At 33.7% G+C, this 24731-nt stretch overlaps 1 protein-coding gene across 6 annotated transcripts in view; it reads right to left on the minus strand.

Annotated features, from left to right (window-relative positions):
* The window catches only part of LOC145259772 (KAT8 regulatory NSL complex subunit 1-like), a 143036-nt gene that overhangs the window by 56735 nt on the left and 61570 nt on the right, over window positions 1–24731 (minus strand). For 2 of the 6 annotated variants that reach the window (XM_080117517.1, XM_080117516.1), the window contains exon 3: window positions 14963–16405. In XM_080117517.1, the coding sequence (XP_079973643.1) occupies window positions 14963–16197 (1235 nt within the window). In that variant the 5' untranslated portion in view covers window positions 16198–16405. Of the gene's footprint in view, window positions 1–14962; window positions 17420–24731 lie in introns of those variants that run through there. The other 4 variants (XM_080117515.1, XM_080117520.1, XM_080117519.1 and 1 more) reach the window with 4 other exon arrangements.

Genomic DNA, 24731 nt, shown 5'->3' on the forward strand with positions numbered 1-24731 from the left:
CCTACCTCAATAAATTTTTGGTGTTATAAATGTTAACAAAGGCAAGTTACTCTTCTACCTACCTCAATAAATTTTTGGTGTTATATTTTTGTGTAAAAAAAAAAAAAAAAAAAAAAAAAGTTGTGTAGAGTGTTACACGAGAACAAGAAAAAATGGCTGGGATATCTCAACAATGATTTAAAAATAAAAATAAATTATACAAAATGGTGGTATCTTCATGTATTATTAATAATTTAGTGCTCCAGAATTTGTTTCAGATTATTGACTGGGGCTATAAATAACGACGTTGTATTAAAAAGTGTGCTTAATATTTCTTTTAAGATTTATTTTTTTATCTCACATTATCCTGAATGCATTGGTTTTAAAACTAAGTTTATTTATCACTTTCAAGTAAAATATAATGAAAACAAAAACAATTGCACAAGTGAGCAATGAAAAAAAAAAAGAAAAAAAACCCTCAGAATGCTTTCAGAGTACTACTGAAAGCACTTCAGGAGGTCTCTAGAGAACTACTAAAACAAAGTTTTTACCTCCTCACCAGCAGAGAAATTATTTTTTTAAGTGATCAGTGAAAATAAAAAAATAACTCAGGATGGTTCTAGAGCCCTACTGAAAGCACTAATTAAAAATAAAGAGGGCATCTAGTGCACTACTAAAATTATTTTAAGTACCTTCTTTAAAAATTAAACTACTCAAAGATTTTGTGATTTTTTTTGTTGTACGACTTTCTTTCCATCATGGGTAAGATTTTTTATCATATGGGTTGAATTCTATACAAGCACCTTATTTCTTATTTAAAAATAAAACTACTCTTTCAATATATATTTGTGTGTGTGTTGATCAAAAGAGTAGTTATGAAATCAGGGAGCTATTCAGAAAATCTTGTGGGTCAGTTTCTGTTTGACTTATATAGTTAAAATCTTAATGAACATACAAACATTTGGATTTTCAGTTTATTAATAATATAGTTAATTTATAACCCAAAAAATAAGAGTGGCATTTGAATATATTTTGAAATTCAGACACAGATTAGCAGTTGAAGGCATCATGCTACATTTACTTAAAATGTCTGACATTTTTGCAATTCTTTAGAAAATTGAAAAGAGTTAAAAGAATTCTAGAAAAGAATCATGGTTGAATAACTAGGGAATATAGATTCAAAGAAACACGAAAATATACTAACTTTCTATTAATGGCCATAATTATATTCGATTTAACACCCGTTTTATAGGTTAGCATGTGTTGGACAGCTTTTTGAAATTTATATTCGAACTAACCTATCTCTGGCCAGGTCTTTCTTTATCCCACTCTGATACCAGAAAGCTGTACAGCATTCTTCAATTGACCATGAAATCATTCAGATGCAGCAACAAAGTAATCTCCAATCAAGAAAGCAAGTCTATCACAAATCTTGATGAGCATCTTCAATGTTGGAGTGATCACTTTGCCTCACTGCTCAACCATTCCAGTCAATCCCCACACAGATTCCAACTGTTCATTCTGCGGTTTATGACCGTCATAACCCCTTCCACTACTTATGAAACCCTGGCGCCATCAAAAAAGCTGAAAAACAATAAGGCAGCCTGAGAAGATGGTCTTTTATCTGAACTCTTCATCTCAACCCTCCACCAAATCTTCACCCATTTCTGAGAAACCGAAAAACTCCCTCAAAACTGGAGCGATGCTATCCTGCTTCCTTTTTACAAGGTAATAAACACCCTTATAGTAACTATTGCGGTATCAGCCTAATCAATATCAGTGAAAAAATCTTTGCTAACATCTTGCTGAAATGGGTTCAAAATCAAAGAGATACACGAACAAAGCCAAACTAATGGGGATTTCATCTAGTCCAAGGATATACTGACCAGGCTTTTACTCACCAAAAAGTAATTGAGCATAAGATTATCATCTGCTTCATTAACTGTTTACCATGGAGTCCCTTTGGAAGGTAATGTATGCCATTGGCATAAGCCCCAAACTGTTTAACCTAATCAAAGCCTACTATCTCTACACCCACAATAAAGTTTGTGTGTATGGTTAGGAGTCATGCTTCTCTGGCAAGGATACATTGTCTCGCCTATGCTTTTCAATTATGCCATCGATTGGATCACATCGAATATCCTGATCAACTTTCATGGCGTAACAGTAAATCATGGTCTACATATATAGGATTTGGATTACGCTGATGATATCACCATATCGCGTGAAAGCTTCACTGACATTCAATCGGCCACTGAAAGGATGCAATCTTATGCTTCAAAGATCGGCATGAAGATAAACACCAACAAAACAAAGTTACTGATGACAGGTCTTCTTCCAGATGAAAAACCGGTTGACTTCAACGCGGAAACTCTTGAAGTTTATCGAATTCACAAATGGTTTGCACTCCTAATAGAAGCAGCCTTGAAATAATGTGCCTGATGAGCCAGTGTTCAGGATGTGATGAACTTGTTGGAAAGAGCAAGCCAAACCAAACCAGGGTGAATGTCGCAACCATAACCAGGAGTCCACATTTTATGACAAATTTTTAAACTAATATAGTCAAAATATCAGTCTGAATTCATTTTGAGGCAAGCTGATCACCTGGCATATGCTCAGTCGTACAATACGCTTAAACATGATATTTTAATTCATGCAGATTGCGTATGTATTAGAGAATCAATCCTCTACTGACTCTATACTTATATATATATATATATATATATATATATATTATATATATATATATATATATTGTTTTTGGTGCATTGATATTCACATCAAAAACCTCTTTTTCCTATTTATTTAAAACTAGTGGGGGTATCTGGCATTGCCCCGGGTGTTTGGAGGTGTAAAAGAAAAAACCAAAGTGTTTCGAACCCAAAAGCAAAAAAGAAAGTGAATGAAAACGTGAGATCTTACCGTGATGCTACGAGGCCATGGGAAGTGAAAAAGCATTGAAATTTATCGATGTCAATCAAAAAGTTAACTTGCAGAAACGAACATTGGGGAAAATCAGCTCCCACAAAAAGGGCGTGTCCTAATAAATAACAATTGTCTGATGAGAGGTTTCCTCTGACATTGATCACAGCTGACTCACTTTCGATTCAGTTTTGCTTTTATACAAAAAACACTAACACACAAGAAAGAGGATGGAATAGCGTGACTTTTATAAAAGTTTATCAAAATAAATCTACAGACGCCGTCCCTTCGCAAATCATAGATATTTTGATCTAGGGAGTATATAGAAAGTTCTAAAGAACAGTAAATACAAAACTCTTTCCATAATTATGTATACATATATAGTTTTGTCTAAAAAAAATTTACCTACAAAACTCCTCAAGTTTTTAGTCTAAAGATATGAAACTTCATATATAAGGTATTTGAACCCATGCAAAACTTTATATTTCGATTTTATCCCGGGAAAATCGGTACAAAAGTGTGAAAAAAAAAAAAAAAAAAAAAAAAAAATTTGCCAGGTGAAGGTCGAACGCTGGTATTACGAATATGCATGCATAACATAGCTATTGGTTCATATTTTAATTTTTAGCCTTACAGCAAACATGTATTCATAGCTAAGTCATTAACAGCAGAGGACAAAATAAATTGTAAGCTAAACATTTGAGTTTCGATTCTTGGTGGTAGCACACGAGTCCTTTTTTTTTTTTTTTTAACTTTTTTAAATCATTACTATATATTGGATCCAATATAATATAAATATGAAATCTGCATGCATTAAAATATCATATTCAAGCATATTTTACAACCAGGCAATGTCTGGTACCCTGCTAGTATTATATATTACAAGGAATAATTTGATCAGTGGACTAATGTGCAAAAAAAATAAAAAAATTAAAAAAATAAATAAATAAAAATAAAAACAAAAAATTTTTTTTTTAAATTATGTCATTCATCAAAACTCCATCTTTGTTTACAATATCACGTCAGCTGATATTTGGGCTTGACGATAAATGCGCTGGAAAATTCACTTTTTATTAATGTTTAATTTTAAAATATGCAAACGAAGAAATGATTTGCGGTAAATTTAAATGTTACCTCTTCTTTAATTGTAAATAGAACTAATAAGAAAAAATTTAAATAAAATGTTCATGTACATCTGGACTTGAACATGATAACATTCAATCTATAGTCAAATGCTCTACCCTCAGCTATATTTCCAGATGTCAATAATTCAGTTTTTTGTAAGAAATCATTTGCTAAGTTATTTCCTTTGCCAGTGTAACGTAAAGTATTTCTTTGTAAAAATTTTTTTTTCTTATAGATAAAAAAGATCTGATTTTTTCAATACTTAGCGGATAAATTTCTGTACAAAACATATCTAAAAACACTGCCAGACATACAAATTGAATTACCTTTGCGTGAAATTTGCAAAAAAAAATAAATAAATAGGCTCAGCTGTTTCAGAACCTATGAGGAAGGAACTCGCACAAAGTCACTTTTAGATAATAGCAGATACACATCTAGGTCAAGGTTACAGAAACAAGAAAAGTTACATTTACAGCAATAACTGGTTCTGTTCAACCATAGAAACTAGATTTTTTTTCCAAATTTTAGTTTCATTCAATGTAGAGACTCGCAACTTGGTTCATATTGTAGTCAAAACCTGCGCCTTGTATGACCTCGATCTTTTTCAACCAAAAGTTCAGTCATGGGAGGAATAGGAAATTGATTTAATTTCCACTTTCAAATTTTTTTTTAATTTGATATATGGATTGGATACTCTTTGATAGCAGTAATTATTATTGCAGTCTATCAGGCATGTCAAAGTTTAGTCTGAGCGCTAAGCAGATTGATCCAAATTCTTTGGTTCAGCAGAAGGAATATAAGTATGATCAATGAAGTAATATAAGATAGATTTATTTTAATTAATTATAAGCTAAGTATAGGTGTGTGTGTGTGTGTGTGTGTGTGTGTGTGTGTGTGTGTGTGTGTGTGCGCGCGCGCGCGCGCGCGCACACACACGCTAATGATTAACAAGTTAAACGTGAGATAGGTAAACACTTCCAAGGGGGCCCAAATCTGGATTGGATCTCAGGTTCTTTAGATACAATTGTTGCTCTGAAGATTTTCCAGTCAAGTACATTGTAGTTTTTCAGTTCAGTTTCTTCAAATGTTGATCACGAACTGTAGATGATTCCACAAAGGATACCTTAGAAGCATTCTTATAATACTCCCATGAATCAAGATTTTTGGTGGTTTTCATTTGAGACATATTCAACCCATCAAAACTTTATTTGGAGATCTCTTTTAAAAAATTAAAGAAACGTCCAAACTCATCAAGTTGCTGTTTAGAATGGCACAAGGGTAACATTGACAGAGTGGCTTTCAGTCAATGTGGTAATGATATACAAGCAAAGACTTGGTATTATATGCAAAAGATGATTATCGCAACGGCACTGTATTTTTATTTTTGTGGTTAGCTTGAGAATTCTATTCCCAAACTCATCATTTTGTAGTCTTCTAAAAGCAGATTTTCTTGAGAATGTTATTTATCTCCATGTTAATTTTCCAGTTTAATGACATCACATTAAAAGTTGTAGAAGGTATTCTTCGATGAGTAGAGGTTAATGACAAAGCACTTCCACAGGAAAGAAGGATTGACAGCTTCTGTTAAGGAAGATCTTACACAATGAAATTAGATTTATAAGAGCTCCATTCATCTGTAAACAGCAATTCTCTACCAAGGTGTTCTATAGTTTTTGTGCATGCATGTAGACTTGCAGGTCGAAAAAGTTAGCATCAATCCTAAAGCATATATATATTTATATATACACGATATATGCACTTTATCCTCAGCGTCAATATTAGGTGTGGCATGCTGCAGCACTGTACTGAAGAAAAAAAAAAAAAGAGCAAAAGAAGCACCATTGGAATGATTTATCATGGATCAATACAGATGTCAGATGAAAAGTAAAGGATTGTGGATCACATTTATAGATGATACAAAAAGTTTTTGGAATGCAATTTGCAAAAATGGATAAATTTTGGGAAAACAGCAGAAATCCTTGAAGCATTTGAAGACAGCTACACAAGGATCAGGTTGGTCAAAATAAAAAAAATCCCTCAAAGAGCTTCTATCTTAAAGGCTGTGTTTGATTCCCTCACTACTCTTTTAGATAGCAGATTAATGCTACTCCAATGAGATAAATACATTCTGTTCAAAATTTTAAAATGCTAGACTTTTTAGTCTGTTAAAAATGAGCAAAAGTTATACAGTTGATTTACAATAAGTGCTTTATGCCAGATTGATAGTCGAGTGTGGTTAAATTTGTGCTCATTTTTGTATTAAATATTAATCCTTATTAAGCACTAACTGTAAATTGAACAGATACCATAATACTTTGTTTGTTGCACCTTATAACAAAGGTCCATATAAAATTTAAGTCAGATGGACCCAATAGTTAAAAAAAGATACAGATAACTATGACTAAAACCACAACTGCTGCAAAGAAAGTGGACTCCTACTGTGCTAAAAAAATTCTTATATCTTTTCCATCGCAACAATGTTGCATCTCTATTTGTTTTACAAGTACTACTATGCAATGTGTTTTAACTTGCTGCAATGTAAATATACCCAAACAACCAGACAATCAGCTAAATCCTATCCATTCATTGTGGATGTGCCCAGACGCAGGAAGACTTTCTATTCTAATAGGTTCTTTCCTCAAACCACTAGCCTTTCAAATTATTTCACTGTTCCCTGACTAAAGACATGCAAAAAATGAAATCTAATGTAAACAAACATCTTGCTGCTCAACTCCCCACTTAGGATGCTTTCTATAAATCTGGCACCAGATCCACAGACTCTTGCATGTTATTGGAAATGTGCCTTGTTTGGAGGGAACTTAAAGTAAAAAAATAAATTAAAATTATAAAAATATTGAATTTTAACCAAAGAGAACTTTCCTCATTTGGGAAACTTTAACACTATAACTACTGATCATCACTGATAAAATTCACTCTCGGACCTTTACTTTCCATAGTATTCCTCCAAGTCTTTAATTTAACAAGTAGATCTTCCAGTGTTTCACAGACAAGTAATAAATCAGCATGCAACATCTCTTCCAAACAACCCAGACATAACTCTGGGAACAATGCTTCTAAGACACAAACAAAAAGCAACAGACTCAATACGGATTTCTGATGTACTCTTACTTAAACATTAAAGCTGTTACTAAACATGTTAATTCTGAGCACTTCTGTTCATTGCTTAAACCACACGTTTATCCTTATCTAGACAAATCCAACCGAACATTGTTTGGCACTATCAAGTTTTCTCCAACTCCATAAAACCAACACAGGTCTAAAACTATGAAAACATTTGACAGAAGTTGACAACAACCTAAATAAAAATCCAGAAAAATTATTTGTTTAGAAAAATCATTCCCAACATTAAATAAGCATAAAGGGTTGATATGATAATTAACACATTAGCCCAACCTTTTATTATACAAAAGCTGTATGTATCCATGTTGCCCTGGAGTTTATTTTACTTTCATTTTTGTTTCACCTTTTTGGCCCACATTAAAAAAAATTTTGAAAGTTAAATTTAATTATTACTGTATAATTATTAATTAAACAAAATGCTATAAAATTCATTTTGTAGAGTTACTGTTTTAGTTTATAAAATTAATGGATGTAAGACAATGATAATACATGAGAATTAGTTAAGAATATTAAAGTCAGTTTAAATGATTTTCTATGCAACAGTTCAAATATCTCCAAATGTTGAAAGGTCGTGAAGTAAGTGACTTAATACCCATTTGAGCCATACTTGAATAATACTTTCAAATAAGGAAAACATTTGATCTTAATACCTTTGGCATTTAATAAAAAACAAAGCATCATTGAACGAATCAAGAATACTATCAGCATGAATAACAGTGAATAAATAATTAGTAACATAATAGAACCTTTTTATACATAAAGAATATGAAATCACGAATGATAAAGAAACTTATTCTAACATATTTTACATGGGCTTTTATTTCCAAACATGCGTCAAAATAATGTGCGAGAAAAAAGAAATGGGTTTTTATATTAAAAAGGCAAAAAAGTATCACTTAATGATGACAATGTGATTCTTAAAACTCTACAATACGTCAAAATCATAAATGAAACCAAAGAGTAAAAGACACATACTTAACAAAATTTGGTGGCAGCGTTTTAGCTCCAAGATTCTAATATTGAATTATAAACGATAGCAAAATAGAAATCACAATGACTACGAATGATAAATGCCATCTCATTCACATATGTGAACACGTAGTCTAACAAGTGAAGTCAAAGAGAAGCTTCCTCAAATGTATCCAGCTCCTAACAATATTCAAGTAACAAAACTACAGACATGGATCAGAAAGTTAAATGATATACTCCTATTGACATGGAAATCTCTCGTTATAAAAACCTCACCCCTGGTTCAGATGTACCTTAAAACAAGTGGAAAACTTAACCACTAGAGGAAAACTTAACCACTAGAGGAAGAATAAGACGAAAAGCTGCCAGGTCTAAATGGGGCTACAAAACTTGACCTAACTGAATGTAGAGAAAAAGGCCACACAATATGGTTTGGAAAACAGGGAGAGAATTCCAAAAACAAATGGTCAAAGGAAAGAAGCTATTAGAAAAAAAAAAAAAAAAAAAAAATCAATCACACTCCTTCTCTGGATAGAGAAGGCAGTGTGATTTTGCTGTTAATCAAATGGATCAAATGTATTTACATTGTGGCAATATGACAGAGGCTAGAGCTTGGCCGGCAGTGCATGACCTTTTAAATAAGAAATTCTTTTTTTGTATTCTATTCAAGAGAGAGGCTAGTAGTTGATACAACATTCCACATATGGCAACAATACTTTGTGTATAGGCAAATCGTAACTTTATAGAGATATAGAATACTGGCAAGTGCAAGAAGTTTTTTTAGCTCGGTAGAGGAAGACTACCTTATTTACCACAGAATTGACAGCATGTTCTATGTACTTGCTCCACTTTGTTGTCTGAGAAAGTTAGGCCGAGGAGTTCAAACATTGGACTCTCAGGAAAAATGCGATTAACCATGACAATTGGTGGTTGGAGAGTAAAGGTGCAATCATGCTTAAAACCTATTAGAGTTTAACATTTCATTTCTTTTATCATTAATGTGTGTTGACTGCATAATTTATCATTCAGTTTTTATATTTCTCATAATCAATGTATTATCTATCATCAAAGTCTTTGGTTTGCTTAAAATATTTGTCACATTTAGCAATTCATGGTGGGAGTGTTATGTTAATGAAAGCTAGTTTTACAACATCAGTTTCAACCATGTTTTTAACTAATACATATGTAACACAAATTTTCCAGCAACTAATCAACTGCATTTCTTTTTATCACAGTTACAGAAACTTAGGTTTTGGAAGGCGTCAAAATAAGAATGCTAACAGTCGGATAATTTAATTTGTAAAGAATTAACAATCTGAATATTGAAAAATTTTAAAATAAGGAGTCAGAGTCTTAATATTTTTAGAATCCCAGGAGTCAGAGTCAAATTGTATACTTTATGATTACTCAACTCTGCTTTTAATTCAAACTAAATCATGAAATGAAATTTGCTACTAGACTAATTTAGTGAGCAACAGAATTTGATGTAACATACTATCAATTCGTTTACACTGAACCTGCTGATAGATTTTATCTCATTCTGCTTAAATTTAACCATAGTTATGGCTTCAGAGGCAAATTCAAGTGACAGCCGTACAAGTGTTAAATGTAAGTATTCATATATTAATTCATTTTATTTATTCACTTACATTAAATTTTGAAGTTTCAAGCAATCCCTGGTAGTTTAGAGACATGGTAGGTACATAAATAATGGATTAGATGTGTTGATAAATTAAGATGAAATTGGATAGTCCAGCAAAATGGTTAATTTGGCAAGGCACTGGAAAATCCATGTTGCAATTGTATAGCAATACTGAAGGTGGTCAAAACTGTTAGTGACTGTATGATAAAACTATAAAATATTTCCCAGTTTAGAATAAAAAGCTGACTATCTAGAAGATCAAATTGAATTTTCTGAACACAATAAAAACTTCCATTTTGTAAAAGTTTCTGTGTATTAAAAACTATTCCATTCTATCAGTTCATTTATAAAAAGCCACATCATCAAGTGTCTAAGATCTCTCTGTACAAGGACTTGGCATAGATACTTTTCCCTAAAAGTAAACCCTGACCAAATATTCAAAATCACATAGTATTCACAGCTCAAATAAAATCTCAGTATGGTTAACGCACATCTGCTTTCATGAGGAATGGTGCATCTTCTCCAAGTGAAAGTAGAAACACAAAGCTGGATAATCCATCAGACAAGAAATCTCATCCTGGAATCCAGTAAGACTAAGAAACCACAAGAAAGTTATACTATCACATATTTAAATGGTCAATTGGGGAGAGGAAAAATTATGTTCTCAACTTCTTTACCAACTCAGTGTTCGAGAGGTAAAGGAGAACTTTAACGGAATATTTGAATATCTTTGTATCTCATACAGGAAGTGGGGCCGCTTTCATTTCTGAAAACTTTGTAGTAAAAAGGAAACAAAATAGAATTCACAAGAAATTCATCATCTTATTTCAAAGTCAGCAAATAAGTCTTGCAAATCATGATGGAATCAGTTTCTACCAATTGTTTGAATATTGAAGACACTTTGCCAAAACTAAATAGTAGATGACTTGTATACAAGAAAAAGGCCATTATTCATTGTTTTGGTAATTTTCCGTGATTAGGATAGAATATTTCTGATCAGAGATTCAGATTCAATCCAACTTCATCTTTTCATGATTCAGCTTCATTATTGAGGTCACATTGAGTTTACACACAAAATAGGAGTAAGGCCACTCGAGGATAAGGGTTAATGAGTGTACAGCAGACAAGGGGAATATGTCAGTCATCATTAATAGTGGAAATTTGGTAAATTGGATTACTTAAGGGATGGCTCATTAAGAATTTGTTTATGCTGGACTTAAAGACAACCCATATTGTAGTCAGTTGGAAAGCAAGAAAACGGAAGACAATTCCACAGGCGTGCAGTTCTAAGAAAAAAGCTTTGTTCATGGAATCTACGTTTAGGTTTAAGCACCAATAAAGAGTGGAGAAATTATTGATAGTGGTTTCAACTAGACGAGGGTTTTTTTTTTTGTGTGAAAGTTAGGCCAGAGGGGACCATACATTGGAGCTTAGACTAGCACTTGCCATGAAAATAACAATAAAGCAGAGACAGGCTCGCAACGTCTCTTCTGTGGGAAATAGGTTCCAGGGAAGAGAACAGGGCATCCCCACTAGGCCACAAAGTCTATTTTGAACTCTGTCAAGGCAGCATAAGCTGCTTTTAGCAGCTCCTGCCCAGATGTGGCAACAGTACTTCATCTTTGGATGTACTTGGCTCTTATACAGAATTGCATCAGCAGCGAGATATCTACTGGAACAGTAGAACGATCCCATCATTTTCCCCAGCAGCCCTGGCAACGGATTTGATGTACGTGTTCCATTTCAGATCAGGAGTAAAGGTCAGGCCCAGAAGTTTGTCAAAACATGGAGCCTCCTCAAGAGGGGAGCCATTTATTTCAATTGATGCCAGATGGGGACCAGAGGGTTGATGATGGAAAGACAGAAGTTTGGTTTTAGATGCATTAAAATTAACCAGCCACCTCTTTCCCCATTGAACCACGTGCTCAAGATCAGAGGAGAGAGAATCAGAGAGAACTTGGTCATTTCCGGCCTTTGAAGTATTGCCATAGATGGTAGCGTCATCAGCATAAATGTCAACAAATGATCTTAGAATGTAATTTGGGAGATCCCTGATGTAGATTTGAGAGTTGGGCTCAGAATGGATCCCTGAGGGACACCAGCATTAATTCTGTGATCTTCAGATTTTTACCTATCAACCACTACTCTTATGAACCGATCAGAGAGAAATGATTTAATAATTGAAAAGACATTTCCAGCTATACCGTAGCTGGAAATTTTGTGGAGTAGACCTCTATGCTATACCCTATCAAATGTCTTTGATATGTCAAGGGCAATTGTCTTAGAAAGGAAGCCTCCATCGAGAGATTCACTAATCCTATGATAACTTATCAGTAAATCTAGCAAAATGGAAACCATGTCATTGAGGTCATTTTTGCTGAGGTGGTTGACTACTTCTCTATTTAACAGATTCTAACAACTTACTCATGATGCACAGGAGACCGATTGGTCTGTATCGAGAGGGAGATAAGCGATCACCTGAATTTTTAAATACGGGGCATACTGATGAAATTTTCCAGGGTGTTAGGAAGCAATTCTCCTTAAGACAACACTTATATAACTTTGTAAGTATGGGAGCTAGTTCTGGTTGAAGCTTTTTGGGTACTATAATAAGAATGCTATCAGGGCCAGTTGCTTTTGATTAGCTTAGCAACATCATGCACAGATATTTGTATGTTGCATAGCGTGTTTTCAGACAGGAGGAAATACAGGGAGGGGGTGTAGCGGCCCTGATCGCATAGAGTAGAATTAGCTGAAAAGTTTTTGGCAAAGAGTTTGGCTTTGATGCTGATGAGATTACCTCAGGTTCATTGATGATTGTTGGGATAGAGCACACACTTCTATTAAGGACTGTTTGTTATTTGCCAAAATTGGTGAGAACCAAGCTGCTGCTCAGCTACTTTGGATTTGACGGACTGAGCATACAACTCTCTCACATTCTTTATTACTCTTTTACAGTGGATGCTGGCAGTCCTGAAAGCGGCTTTAGTCTTAGTACATCTATTACATTGGAAACAACAGAAAAAGTGATTTCTGTGCGCAAAGGCAGTAGCACATTCTGGAGAGAACCACGGCTGGGTGTTAGGTTTTTGCTGGAATTTTTTGGAGGGTATGGAATCGGTCTATACTGACAATTAACCATTCAGTTGATACTATGGAAGACACATTCTTTTTAAAAATGGATCGAATTTTAATTTTGTCACAATCCAGTTCCTTTTTGAGTAGAGGGTTCAACAAATGGAGAAAAAAAAAATCTTGAAGTGCAAGTTTCTCAGTTTTACTTTTTCCCTCTCCCCTATGGCGAAGTTGAACGGCCTGACATGAAAATATTTCGTTTCGAAAATTGGGAGATGAGGATTGATAATTTAGATTATTCGGCCTGCTAGTCTCGTTCACAACGTTTCGGCCGATGTAGACTCTGACCAGTTTTAAGTGCATCAAACTTTGGAATCTCAAGAACGTGGACTCATGCCGCAAATATTACTAGCGATGGTCAGTTCCAAGTGAAAATCTTGAGGTTGAAAGTTCAATCCTTACTACAGGCGATAATAATTTAGAATAACAAAACTCAATACTTTTAGTCCTTGCTGACGGAATAACAATCTACCAGTGTGCATTAAATAAATCAAAGGGTTAAGTTCGAAATCTCTTAATTCGACTTAAAACAAAAATATTTATATAGCTCTATGATAACTGTTACAGATATTCTATTAGATATAAAAAAAAAATACTTTTATTTTTTGTACACGCAAAGAAAAACGATTTAAAAATGAAAACTATTTTATTCTTTCGGCATTATGTCTTAAGTAAAGCTGAATTAAAAAATTATATTTTCATTTTATTTATTTATTTTACTAAATTTTAATATTTTAACCCGGGTATTAAAACTTATAAATGTAAAACATTTATGATAATAAAATCACGTATTTCCAGACAAGGTGGAAGGGGGGGGGGGGGGCAAGTAATGGTTTAAAAATATTTTGTGTCCATTTCGAGTAAAAAGGAATCAAATTTTATTTCTATTATTAAAATAAAATCAGAATAATAAAAAATACGAAGCCATTTACTGCATCGAACGAATTGTAAAAATAAAAATGTGGATTCTATCGACATATTCAGAGATAACGAGTAGTCACACCATTCATGAAAAATTCAAGTTGAGACCAAAAGTAGAACGTATTTGGAAAGTTGATTTTAGATTTTAAGGGAAATTAAATATTAGTTGGTCAAATTGTCCTTTCTAACTGAATAGACATTGTTTTTTTTTTTAGTTGAAGTGAATAAAAATTCCACAACGAAACAAGGAGAGAAAAAAAAAAAAAAAAAAACAATGGCGCGAAAAAACACGGCCCACAAAAAAAAAAAAAAAAAAAAAAAATCAAGGATTTAAAGACGATTTCCTCCCTTTTTTTTTCTTTTTTTTTTTTAAATTCAAATTTATTAAGTTTTAAATATGAACAAAGATAAGTTTTTTCCCTATATTCAGATAGGATATAGATTAAAAAAATATTTAGCACATCTTGCATCATTACGCGTAAAAGTACGTCCAACCCTTAGATTTTATTTTTACAACACTTCAATGAAAAGAGCTTAATGTGAAATACGAATTTTCCGTGCGACGAGTTTTTTTTTTGTTTTTTTTTAATTAAGTAAAAGCGTAAAGAGATTAGAATGGATATTTTTTTTTTAATATTTGACGACAAAAGTAACTTAAAAAGCATCAATTTAACTAAAATTACAAAAAAAAAAAATTTAAAAAAAAAATCGCCCGAAATAAAATTAAAACACGCGCTGACCAAAATTAAACGGAAGAAAATTTTTTAAATAATAAAAAAAATAAAAAAATGACGTATTTCTGACTCACGTGTTTGTTTTTTGTTTGTTTGGTTGGTTTTTTTGCGTTTTATTAAGCTCTAATAACGATAATAATTGATACAAATGCTCATTGCAAAATATTACCATTTTTTTTTTCATTTATTTATTTAAAAATAAATGAAATGTACTCGATACATGCTACATTATTTGGATTTAGGAAGATTTTTAATTTTACGGATAAAAACAAACGAGAAAACGTAAAAAATAAACAATAACAGAAATGTGTTGTTTGCACTTGGATGTAAGAACATGCAGTTTTTTATGGTGATGTTGCATTGTTGCAATAATAATAATTATTATTATACTTACATAGCCATTTGTTGGGATTTTTTCTCTTTTTCACTTGCATCTGGTTCTTCAATGGTCGGTACTTGTTCGTCTTCGTCGCAGCTTTCACCCCCAGAACTACTCTCAGTCGCATCCGAATCCAGGGCCGATTCCATATGTCGCAAGACGGTGTTTAGTTGACAGGCCATACGTTCCGATTCCACACTAGTTTCCTTATCAAGTTTTAAGATACTGTTGGAAAGATCGACTTTCGAAGAATTTGGCACCAGTCTTTGACCAATCGAGATTGGTTGGGGCGATTGTAATTTCCTAACCAAATTTACTAAAGCTGCAGTTGACAAGTGACGTACATCCTCACTCTGCAACAAATCCGTCTGGAGACCCGGAATTGACCCACCAGAGTTTGGTGATTTTATAGATTTCGCCATTGTTTGGAGGTTCTTGTGTTGTTTACTGACAAAACCTGCCAATTGGCGCCTGATGTGTTGTTCCAATTGTTTTCCTTGTATCCGTCGGAGTCGCTTCATTATAGTATTTACCTTTTTCCCCAAAAAGCATTGGAATTTCATAACTTGCTGTTGGGCCGCATGGAGATCAAGGCCACTTTCCACGCTCCTTCCGGGTTCACTAGCAATACCCCCATCATTACAAATTTTGTCAAAGGCGGCAGAGCTCATATTGTTTACGACAGGTAGACTGGGTTTCATAAGTTCACCTCCTACCGATCGACCAGTGTTACTTTGTAGTTTGTTGTTTAAATAAGGGCGTCGAGGAGTGTTGGGATCTTTCTTCCCAGTACTCTGCTCGGTTGAGAAATGTCCCCGGAGCGAGGGAGGAGATAAGAGACTGGGTCGATTCATGAGTCGAGCCTTTTCCAATAAACTGCCAAGTGCACGGTCTTTGGGAAACGCCAGTTTGTGCGAGCCGTACGGACCCGTTGCTGTTGGGGCTAAGCTCCGTACCAATTTCAGATTAAGGCTCGGAATCGATGGCTTGCCTGGTTCTCCGTTGGCAACCTCCAAGTGCGGTAGATCGGGGAGGGCGGTCGATTTGGTTAACCCTTTGTCCGGGGAGACTTTGGAGCCAATGGAACCGGTAAGTTCGGCTTTCAATCCAAGTGCTTTATCCCGAAGCAGATCGGTGGAGGCGGGTGGCGAAAGTGGGGGCAGCTTAATATGTGCTTGTGCGGCCGCTTCCGTGAGCGCTGGCGCCATAGCGGCCATGCACCATACCCTTAGCGGCAAAGGGCTGCACATAAACGTCTGGCAGAGAAACGCATAGGACAGGTTCGTAACGAGTGAATCCACAGCGGCGGCCACAAGATCTCTGGAGTAACAATAAAAAATGCAACCATTCAAAAAATAGAGGCTTGCTGCAGTAGTGTTGAAAGCACGTGACTAATGTCGTTCACACAAACGGAGGTTAGGCATTCTGTGATAGGCGGAAGAGAAAACATATTCGAACCTGAAATGGATTAAAACATTTTTAATATAACTACACAGAAAAAATAATTTATACACACACACACACACACACACTTCTATAAGTGCAATATTCGCAGTAGGCTTATAAAGTAATAATGAATGTATGGTTTGAAGCAAAACGTTTTAGTTAGAAACTCATGAAATAATAAACAAGACTAAAAAATTATTTAACTGAAAATAAAGTTCTCACACTTTTAATGACAATAAAATAAGAAAACTAAAAGGTTTAATATGTATGTACCACGTGATTTCGCCACGTACCTAGGTGGTTGATCTAAAAAAAAAAAAGTAATAATAATAAAGAGGTGATCACTGGTGCAGTAATAAAAATAAAGAGAAAACCTAGTCCGACCAGGCAGTGTCGTCTTTTGGTATTCTCCGTGTCACCTTAATCGCCAACACAGCAGGGAGAATGAACTTCTGTTTTTTTTTTTTGTTTTTTTTTTAAGAGAAAACGAGAGAGAGAGAGAGAGTAGTCCATAAGCTCGGAATAGTTAGTTGGTAATTTCCACAAAACTTTCACATTTTATAATAAAACAGTTCCATTTTTTTCTCTTTCCCTCCTCTGCCACTACTGCAGCGTAGAGGCAGAGAGAGATTAGTTTGTTGTTAGAAAATTTAGACGGTCTAATTTTTCTTTTTTCCTGATTATGACGTCGGTAGGTATATACACATATATGTATAATTGTTTTAAAGAAGTAGGTCCCATCAGCTTATTTCACATTATCAACCAGGTTCGTTTTTTTTTTTTTTTTTTTTCTTTTGGTCATCAAGAGTAAATCACCTTTCCCCCCTATCAAAAATTAGTAGGTGGAGGCGGTCATGACTCCGGCGAAGAGCTGGTAGGTTCGTTTTTGTATGGTGTAGTCTCGATTATAGAATGATATCGTCAATAATAATAATAATAATAGAAAAGACGGCGTAGTCGGTGGCGGAGAAGATGTGGACTACTCCATAATAATAATACCATCATGGCGTCGTTGAGAAAGAGTAGGAGGTTAGAGAAGCACATAGGTGTGAGGAGGAGTGTGATACTTTATATTTATATATACATATATATAAAGAGAGAGGGGGAGGAGGAGGCTAACATCCCATAACAAAAAATGCGGGAGACAAGAAGAGATTCGTTTGAGCATTGGTCCGACATTGACGAATGCTCCATTTTGATTGGTTAATCCACTCGATTCTTATTGGTTACTTCATTGTGCTACTCAGACATTACCTCCTCCGAACTTACTCCCCGTAAACACCAGAAAATATAACAAGCGATCGGATTTAACTTAGTTTGCAAGAGCTTCGTTTTATTTCGAGTTATACCTAGCCATAACGCCATTTTTTAAAAAAAGCAAAATAATCATCGATATTTGTTCGAGTAGCGATCAAATATATTTTTAAAGCGACGTAAAAATGACGGTTTGTAAACTTATCGGTGGGGGTTACGCAACAAATACGCCATCTAAGAGCAGTGTGTAGTCGTCCAGCGAGAAAAGGCAATCATGGCTGACTCAGAGGTTCTTAACTACTAATTCCTTTCCCTCTCTTGATTTTATGTGGGTGTGCAGATCGAAATTAAAAAAAAAAAAAAACAATGATGTGCTTCGAAAAATGAATAATTCAACTTCTGAAGTCGATATTATTCAAAAATAGTTTCATTTAAAAATGTTCTATAAAACGTACGAGGAAGAATTAATTACTCTCTTTTGATTATCTCCCACAATGAAATTAATTTCAAATAGCAAAAACAGGTTTATTTAATAATAAATGTCTGGTTTAATAAGTTTTTTGTTTTTGTCTTTCAATTTACTATGTATTTTTAAGCTTATCTTTGTCACTTTTTTCCCTCACGTTAAAAAAATCTAAAAAATTCAATTAATATTTTTATCACGCGATTAGTTTATGCATGTTCTCAACGTCCCAAATTCTTTTTCAAAAGACGTCATATTTAATAGATTTTACTTGATTTGTATATTTTTTAAATTATAGTGGAATTTAAAATTTAATTTACCATCGATTTTTTTTGTTTGTTTTTGCAGATATTTTTACGAAGTTTTAAATCTGATTCTATCGTCCTTCTATCAGCAAGTTTTTTTACATTATTGATTTCTTTGTTTTATTCTCTTAATTTAAGTTAGCAAAACAATAAGTTCGCTATAAACAAAGTTTTAATCAATATTAAATTAAATATTTCTGGTACTTATGCATCTATGTTACCGCGCTGAAATAACTTTATTATTTTGAAGCCCATTCTTAACATGAGAGGAGTGTTTTGTAACTATTCTGTACTTTCACATAAACTAATATATCGTAAAAATTGAATTTTACTTGAAAATATTTTTTTTAAATAGCGCGGTAACATAGATGCATAAGCATCATATTTATAAATAGTTTTATTATTACATCTAAAATTGCAATTTTAGAACTACAAATCGCATGGGATTGACGTCTTTTGAAAACAATTTGGGATGCTAAAAAGGTACATAACTGGGAATCATTTTAAAATTTCTATAAATCAAAATTTAATCGTCGCGTGGTTGTAAATTTTTTTTTTTTTAACGAATGAAATTGTAAAAACAATTTTTTTTTTTTTTTTGACAATTTTAAAAGGAGGATAATTTAATTTTGTAATTAGTTTGTTTTCAACGAACAGTGCATAACTTAGGGTACTATTATATATCGTAAACCAAAGTACATTTTGCCGTAAATTGTTTTAAGTTCGCTTTTCTGCAGAAATAAATAACATTGACGATCATTTTTTTTCTTCTTTTCGTTAATCAAAAGGGCGTTGCCCTAATAATAGCGAAACGACCAGTGATAAGCTTACAAAGCAAATAAAACCTTTGTTTTCCTTTTTTTTCTTTTTTTAAAATCAACATTTATGTCCCCTTCAATTCCTTTTTTTTTTTTTTTCATTTCTTTATAATTAAAATTTTAAGGCCAGTTCGCGAACGTGTGTATGGTTTTCTCGCGACTACGTTAATCCGATAATTGCATATATATTTTTATTATTTCCTATTAATTGAAATCACAAATGCAAAACGAACTTTTAAAAATCCAACTTATCAAAATATTATAAGTACGAAATTAAATGTATCAGAATGTATTTCGGTTTCTTCGTAAACAAGCCAACAATTTTCATCCTTTGTTTATATTTGTAAAAAAAAAAAAACACATTGTGACTCTGGAATTTGGAATCATTTAAACGGACTTCAAAATTTTTAGCAAATTCTTATTTATTAAAATGAAAAGTTTTGGAAGCTATGTACAATCCAATAGGAATACAATATTATTAACTTAAGATATAGTTTTATAACAAACTAGCATGGGTGTCCGGCGTTGCCCGGGTATTTGGAGGTGTATGTTGAGCAAAAAAAAAAAAAAAAAGCGGTCAATTTTATTAACTTTGACCCCTATTATGATCTCTTAAAATTTATTGTTTTGGGCTCAAATTAAGTTAGATCCATGTCCAAGGAACCTATATCTAAATTTCAAGTGTTTAGACCCAAAATTGTCGGAGGAGTTTGGTAGAGTTCTCAAAGGTCAAATCGTTGAACTTTGATCCCCTTAACAGCCAAATTTCTGGCCGAAAACCGGTCACATCGATTTTCCCAAATCTCAGTACTCTGTATATAAAATTTCGAGTCTGTAGCCTTAAAATTGACAGCGTTATTGCGTAGACACTTTCACAGATATATAGATTGATTAAATTAATGACCAAACGATTCTGAACAATTAAATTTAACTTTCAAAACACTATTAAAAAGGGGGGGGCACCGTTTATACTATTAAAAGTGGATTTGTTTGTTTCCTTGCACAATCCACTAAAACTAGTGGAATACACCAGGAAGCTCCTTTGATCTCACAAAGTATGACTTACATTGAGAAGATCCTTTACCTTTATGATGTCATCCTTTAAAGCAAAACATAGACGACCCATGACTGATATATATATATATATATACACACACACACACACATACTGGATAAATACAGATTTTGTATACTGCTAAATCTGTAAAAAGGAGCAAGCATGCAATATATGCATATCTTTTTGATCATTTCCTCGCAAGGTCTAGATGCAACATAAGTTTAGTTTAATTGATATATTCACCTCCCAAAAAGGGGCACTTCGGATAGAATAAAAATTGCCTCAGTCAAAAAGGATTTCTTCTCTTGTGACTATCTTGCAGTCCCCACCCCCCTTCCGCCTCTAAAGTTCAATCAATCCTCACCATGGTTGGAGCGGGGGCAACATGATACTGTGAGAACTACGAGTCCTGGCAAGGCCATCCAAGGCGAACAGGTATGGCAACAAGTGATATTAGGGCTGTAAACCAGCTAATAGGGCTCTAATGAAAACCCAAGAGTCGGCATCAGGATCAGTTATCCTCTGCATCTGCATATAGCAGGACAAGACATGTTAGGTGCGAAACCACAAATCAAACGTTACTTCTGCATGTGTACAAACAACATTTTTTTATGCATTCTGGGCTAAATCTTCCTTTACTTCGTATGCAACCATTGAGCCTTGCTGTCTGGATAAAAACCTACAATTCTGCAACTTGCACAAATAGTTGCAACGAAAAAGGAGGAAGACTTCATGCTGACCAGACAACTCTGGGACACAATCTTTGTTGGCTCTGTGCAGAAGTCCAACTCCTTTAACAACAACACCAGAAGCTGTAACTTTCCACATGTTTATAAAAACATTTTGGAGTTATCTTGAACTTTTCAGCTTTAAGATGGCTGCTATTGAAACAAAATTGTTTCAACCAAATTATATCCAGTTTTATAACAATTTGGTTCAATTAATAATTTAACGACTAAAAAAAAATACTGCATTAATTTGTTTATAATTGTTTGGTGCTTTAATTATTAATTGAACCAACAGACATTTTCTGATATTATGCAAGCTAACTATCCAGTTTACACATTTCATCAGGTTAGCTCTCTTATTTGTCTCATCACTTGTTTCCAAATTTTCCTTGGTTGGCCAATCTTCCTGTGATTTAAGATGTCTGTGCTTGTGCAGCAGTTTATCCAAGAGGTTGAACATTCCAAATAACCATACTAGTGTAACCAATTCATCCTTAAGATATGTTGCGCAAATGTGCCTTCAGTAAATCCTCTGACCTGATGTATTGAGTTTGCTCAGATTTCACATTGCAGATCCATCTGATCATGGATGTGTCATTGCACTGGAGTCAGGCGAGGGAGGGTTGGGTGAGTCAAGCATTTACTACCATATGACACTCCTGACACAACTGCTGTACAACTTACCTTGGATATAGATAGGGACAATTCGCAATGCTATTAGCAGCAACAACTCAAAAAGTTTTTCTCAAGCTACCTTCACTCTTGTAGTCGAACAGAGTTTATATTCACAATCTGCACTCCGCATATTTCCTAGATAGCAGAAAGTGTTTAATACCTTTAGGGTATTGTCATCTAGTGCCATCTTTTTGTGTGGACAATTGTCAATAGGTTGTGCTTGTCCCATGCATTTCCTACACTTGAAGTTGGAATTTAAGGCTAATTTATCTTTCAGGTGATTACATTTTTGTGAACTCCCAAAAAGTTACATTGTATTAGATTGTTTTTAACACCTTTCCAGCACATGAAATAAGGATACTGACCCGAGTTTCATAGGGTTTTGTTTTAGGTAAATTTACTCCCAAATCCTTGACCTCCAGATCACTTTTCCATATTTCCAAGGACTCAGCAATGAAGTCATCCAAATAGAGTAATTCCCATAGACAACTCAACTGAAACTCATGTTAATGCTTCTAAAATTAGGATGAAAAGTAGAAGGCTAGAGAAAGATCCCTGGTGAACTCCTTCTTGACATTGAACTTTTATTTTTGTGAAGATAATGTTTCAATGGCAGCCATCTTAAAGCTGAAAAGTTCATAATATAACAAATACTGACCCAATAAGTCACATGTTTAGTTCCTTATACAATTGATAATTCATTTTGAAATTTCAAACATGCAAATGAAACTTACACATTTTCAAGCAACTAAAAGTTAATAACAAAAGCTTTTATTTTCAATTTACGTATAAGCTAATTCTAAATCGTCTAAAATTGTATTTCTACAGTCTGTCTGTTTGTTTGTTAATAGACTCCTGTGGACTATTCATACATTTTTTGAAAGTACATTATCCTAAGTACCTTAATAAGAAGTTTTCATTTCAATCACTGAGGATACAATATTATCGTGGAGTCTATTTTTGCACTTGACTTCCGTTAAAAAGAAAATACATTTCGCTTTATTTTGATTAAGATATAGATATTTGATGTTTCAATTGTGTTTGTTCATCTTATTAAAGTCCAAAATACAGGACATCTTCATTGTCACATGTTTAAGAAACGAAACAGAATAATAGCTGTGTAGTTAGAAGTGTAAGATAATGGAGATGGATGGGAACTCGGATGTTAATAAATTATACTTGGATGGCAAAACTATTGAAATTGTTGCAAAGTTTTGTTACCTTGGTAATAGGAAGAGAGCAGAAGATGAAACGTGCTAGTGTGATTGCATGAGTCAGTAGTGGATGAAGTTCAGTTACGACTGTTGACCAAGACTATCAAGCATGTGTATAGTGTGATATATGGAAGTTAAACCTGGCCAGTGAGGGTTGGGGACATGCATTGCATGTAGAGAAATGATATAATGGATGTATAATGTGAGTTTTGAAGACAGGCTTAGATCTGATGACATCAGAGGAAGAAAGATTAAATCTAGACTAGGGATCTACATTGCGAGTGAAACAGTCGCATTGGCGAATGATTTTTCAAAGTGGTGGCTCGAAATAATGAAACGCTTATCTTTTGGTGATTGTATTGCTTTCACTGATAATCTTCCAAAGCTCACTACTGAATTGAAAAATATCTTTTCAACTTTTTTTTTTATAAAACGAGCAAAGTTAAATTATTTAAACAATAGAAGTTTAATAGAACAATATACTTTTTTTAACGAAGGCTGTATAAAAAATATCTGAAGAAATTTGAATGTTTATACCTTCAAGTATCAACATAAAATTTGTTGTATATTTAGCATTACACTTATTAAAAAAACACAAAAAAATCTTTATGATGTAGATACTCGTCACAGAACGAAGATGTCATATTCTAAAAATCATGTGGGCTTGGCTAATAAACGAAAATATTTAATTGTCAAAGATCAACTAAAGATAAATTTGTCCGTAGAGCCCTGTAAACAGTATAGCGAGTTGTGTGGAGAATGATGATACGGCCACGGTGAAAGAATGGGTGAGAGTTCTTTGGTTAGTACATATAAAACAATTATGGTAGCAGATCTAGTTCACTCGGGAAGGCCCGTGAAAACATGAGAGGAAGTGATAAAAATGAACTTGAAAGAAAGAGAGATAAAAACTTGGCCAGAGATAGATTTCTTAAAGACTTCTCTTGCCAGCATGTAAAACAGAGGCTAAATCAAATATGATGATGATGACGATGATGATGCCAGTTCCGCCAAATGAATTGAATAATGTTGAATAAAAAATGGATCTTTGTCAAAGAAAGCAAAGAAAAGATTTTCTTTAGTTTTCAGAAGGAACATCACTCATGTAGCAAACAGCTACATCTATATAATTATAAAACTCAAATTACCTTGTAACGAGCGATATAACCCATTTTCCGGTTTACGGCATCCGGTTGCGCATGCGTGCATAAACATTAACATTTAGACAATTGGACAGAGTTATCCCCCTTACACTATTAATAACCATGGAACTAATGTGGCCCTTTATAACTAGAGGGCGTGATTAAAATCTTTTTTTTTTTCTTCTTCCAATTTTTTAAAAGTCGTCCGCTTACATTCTTATTGCTGATTTTCCAGTAGCTGATTAACCTTACCATAGCTTGGCATACTCCTGTATTTTATCTGCACACGCCAAACTGAAATCCGGATCCGTAAATGCACACGTTCCTATTACATTAAATAGTGTTTTTTTTGTTTTTTAAACAGCAAATACTTGAATCTATTTGGTCATATTTTTTACACATATTAAATCCATTTTTTTTAACAAATTTAATATTTTAAATTCTTCATAAGTTGTTAAATAAAGCTGTAAAAAATGTCGTCTGCATTCGATTCGTAGGCAAATTATGTTTAATTTTCGATTTTTGAGCGATTATTCGGAAAAATAGGTAATTTTACACGATTAGGAAATATATTTTTTTCTCCATATTTGAGTAAACCGTCTGGATGCCATTAATCCGGAAATATGTTTCTATATAATTAGAAAAAGAAATTACAACACTAATATATATATATATATATATA

The sequence above is a fragment of the Euprymna scolopes genome, chromosome 35 (assembly GCF_053919585.1).
Source record: "Euprymna scolopes isolate OS-2025 chromosome 35, ASM5391958v1, whole genome shotgun sequence".
In the NCBI taxonomy this organism is placed as follows: Eukaryota; Metazoa; Mollusca; class Cephalopoda; order Sepiida; family Sepiolidae; genus Euprymna; species Euprymna scolopes.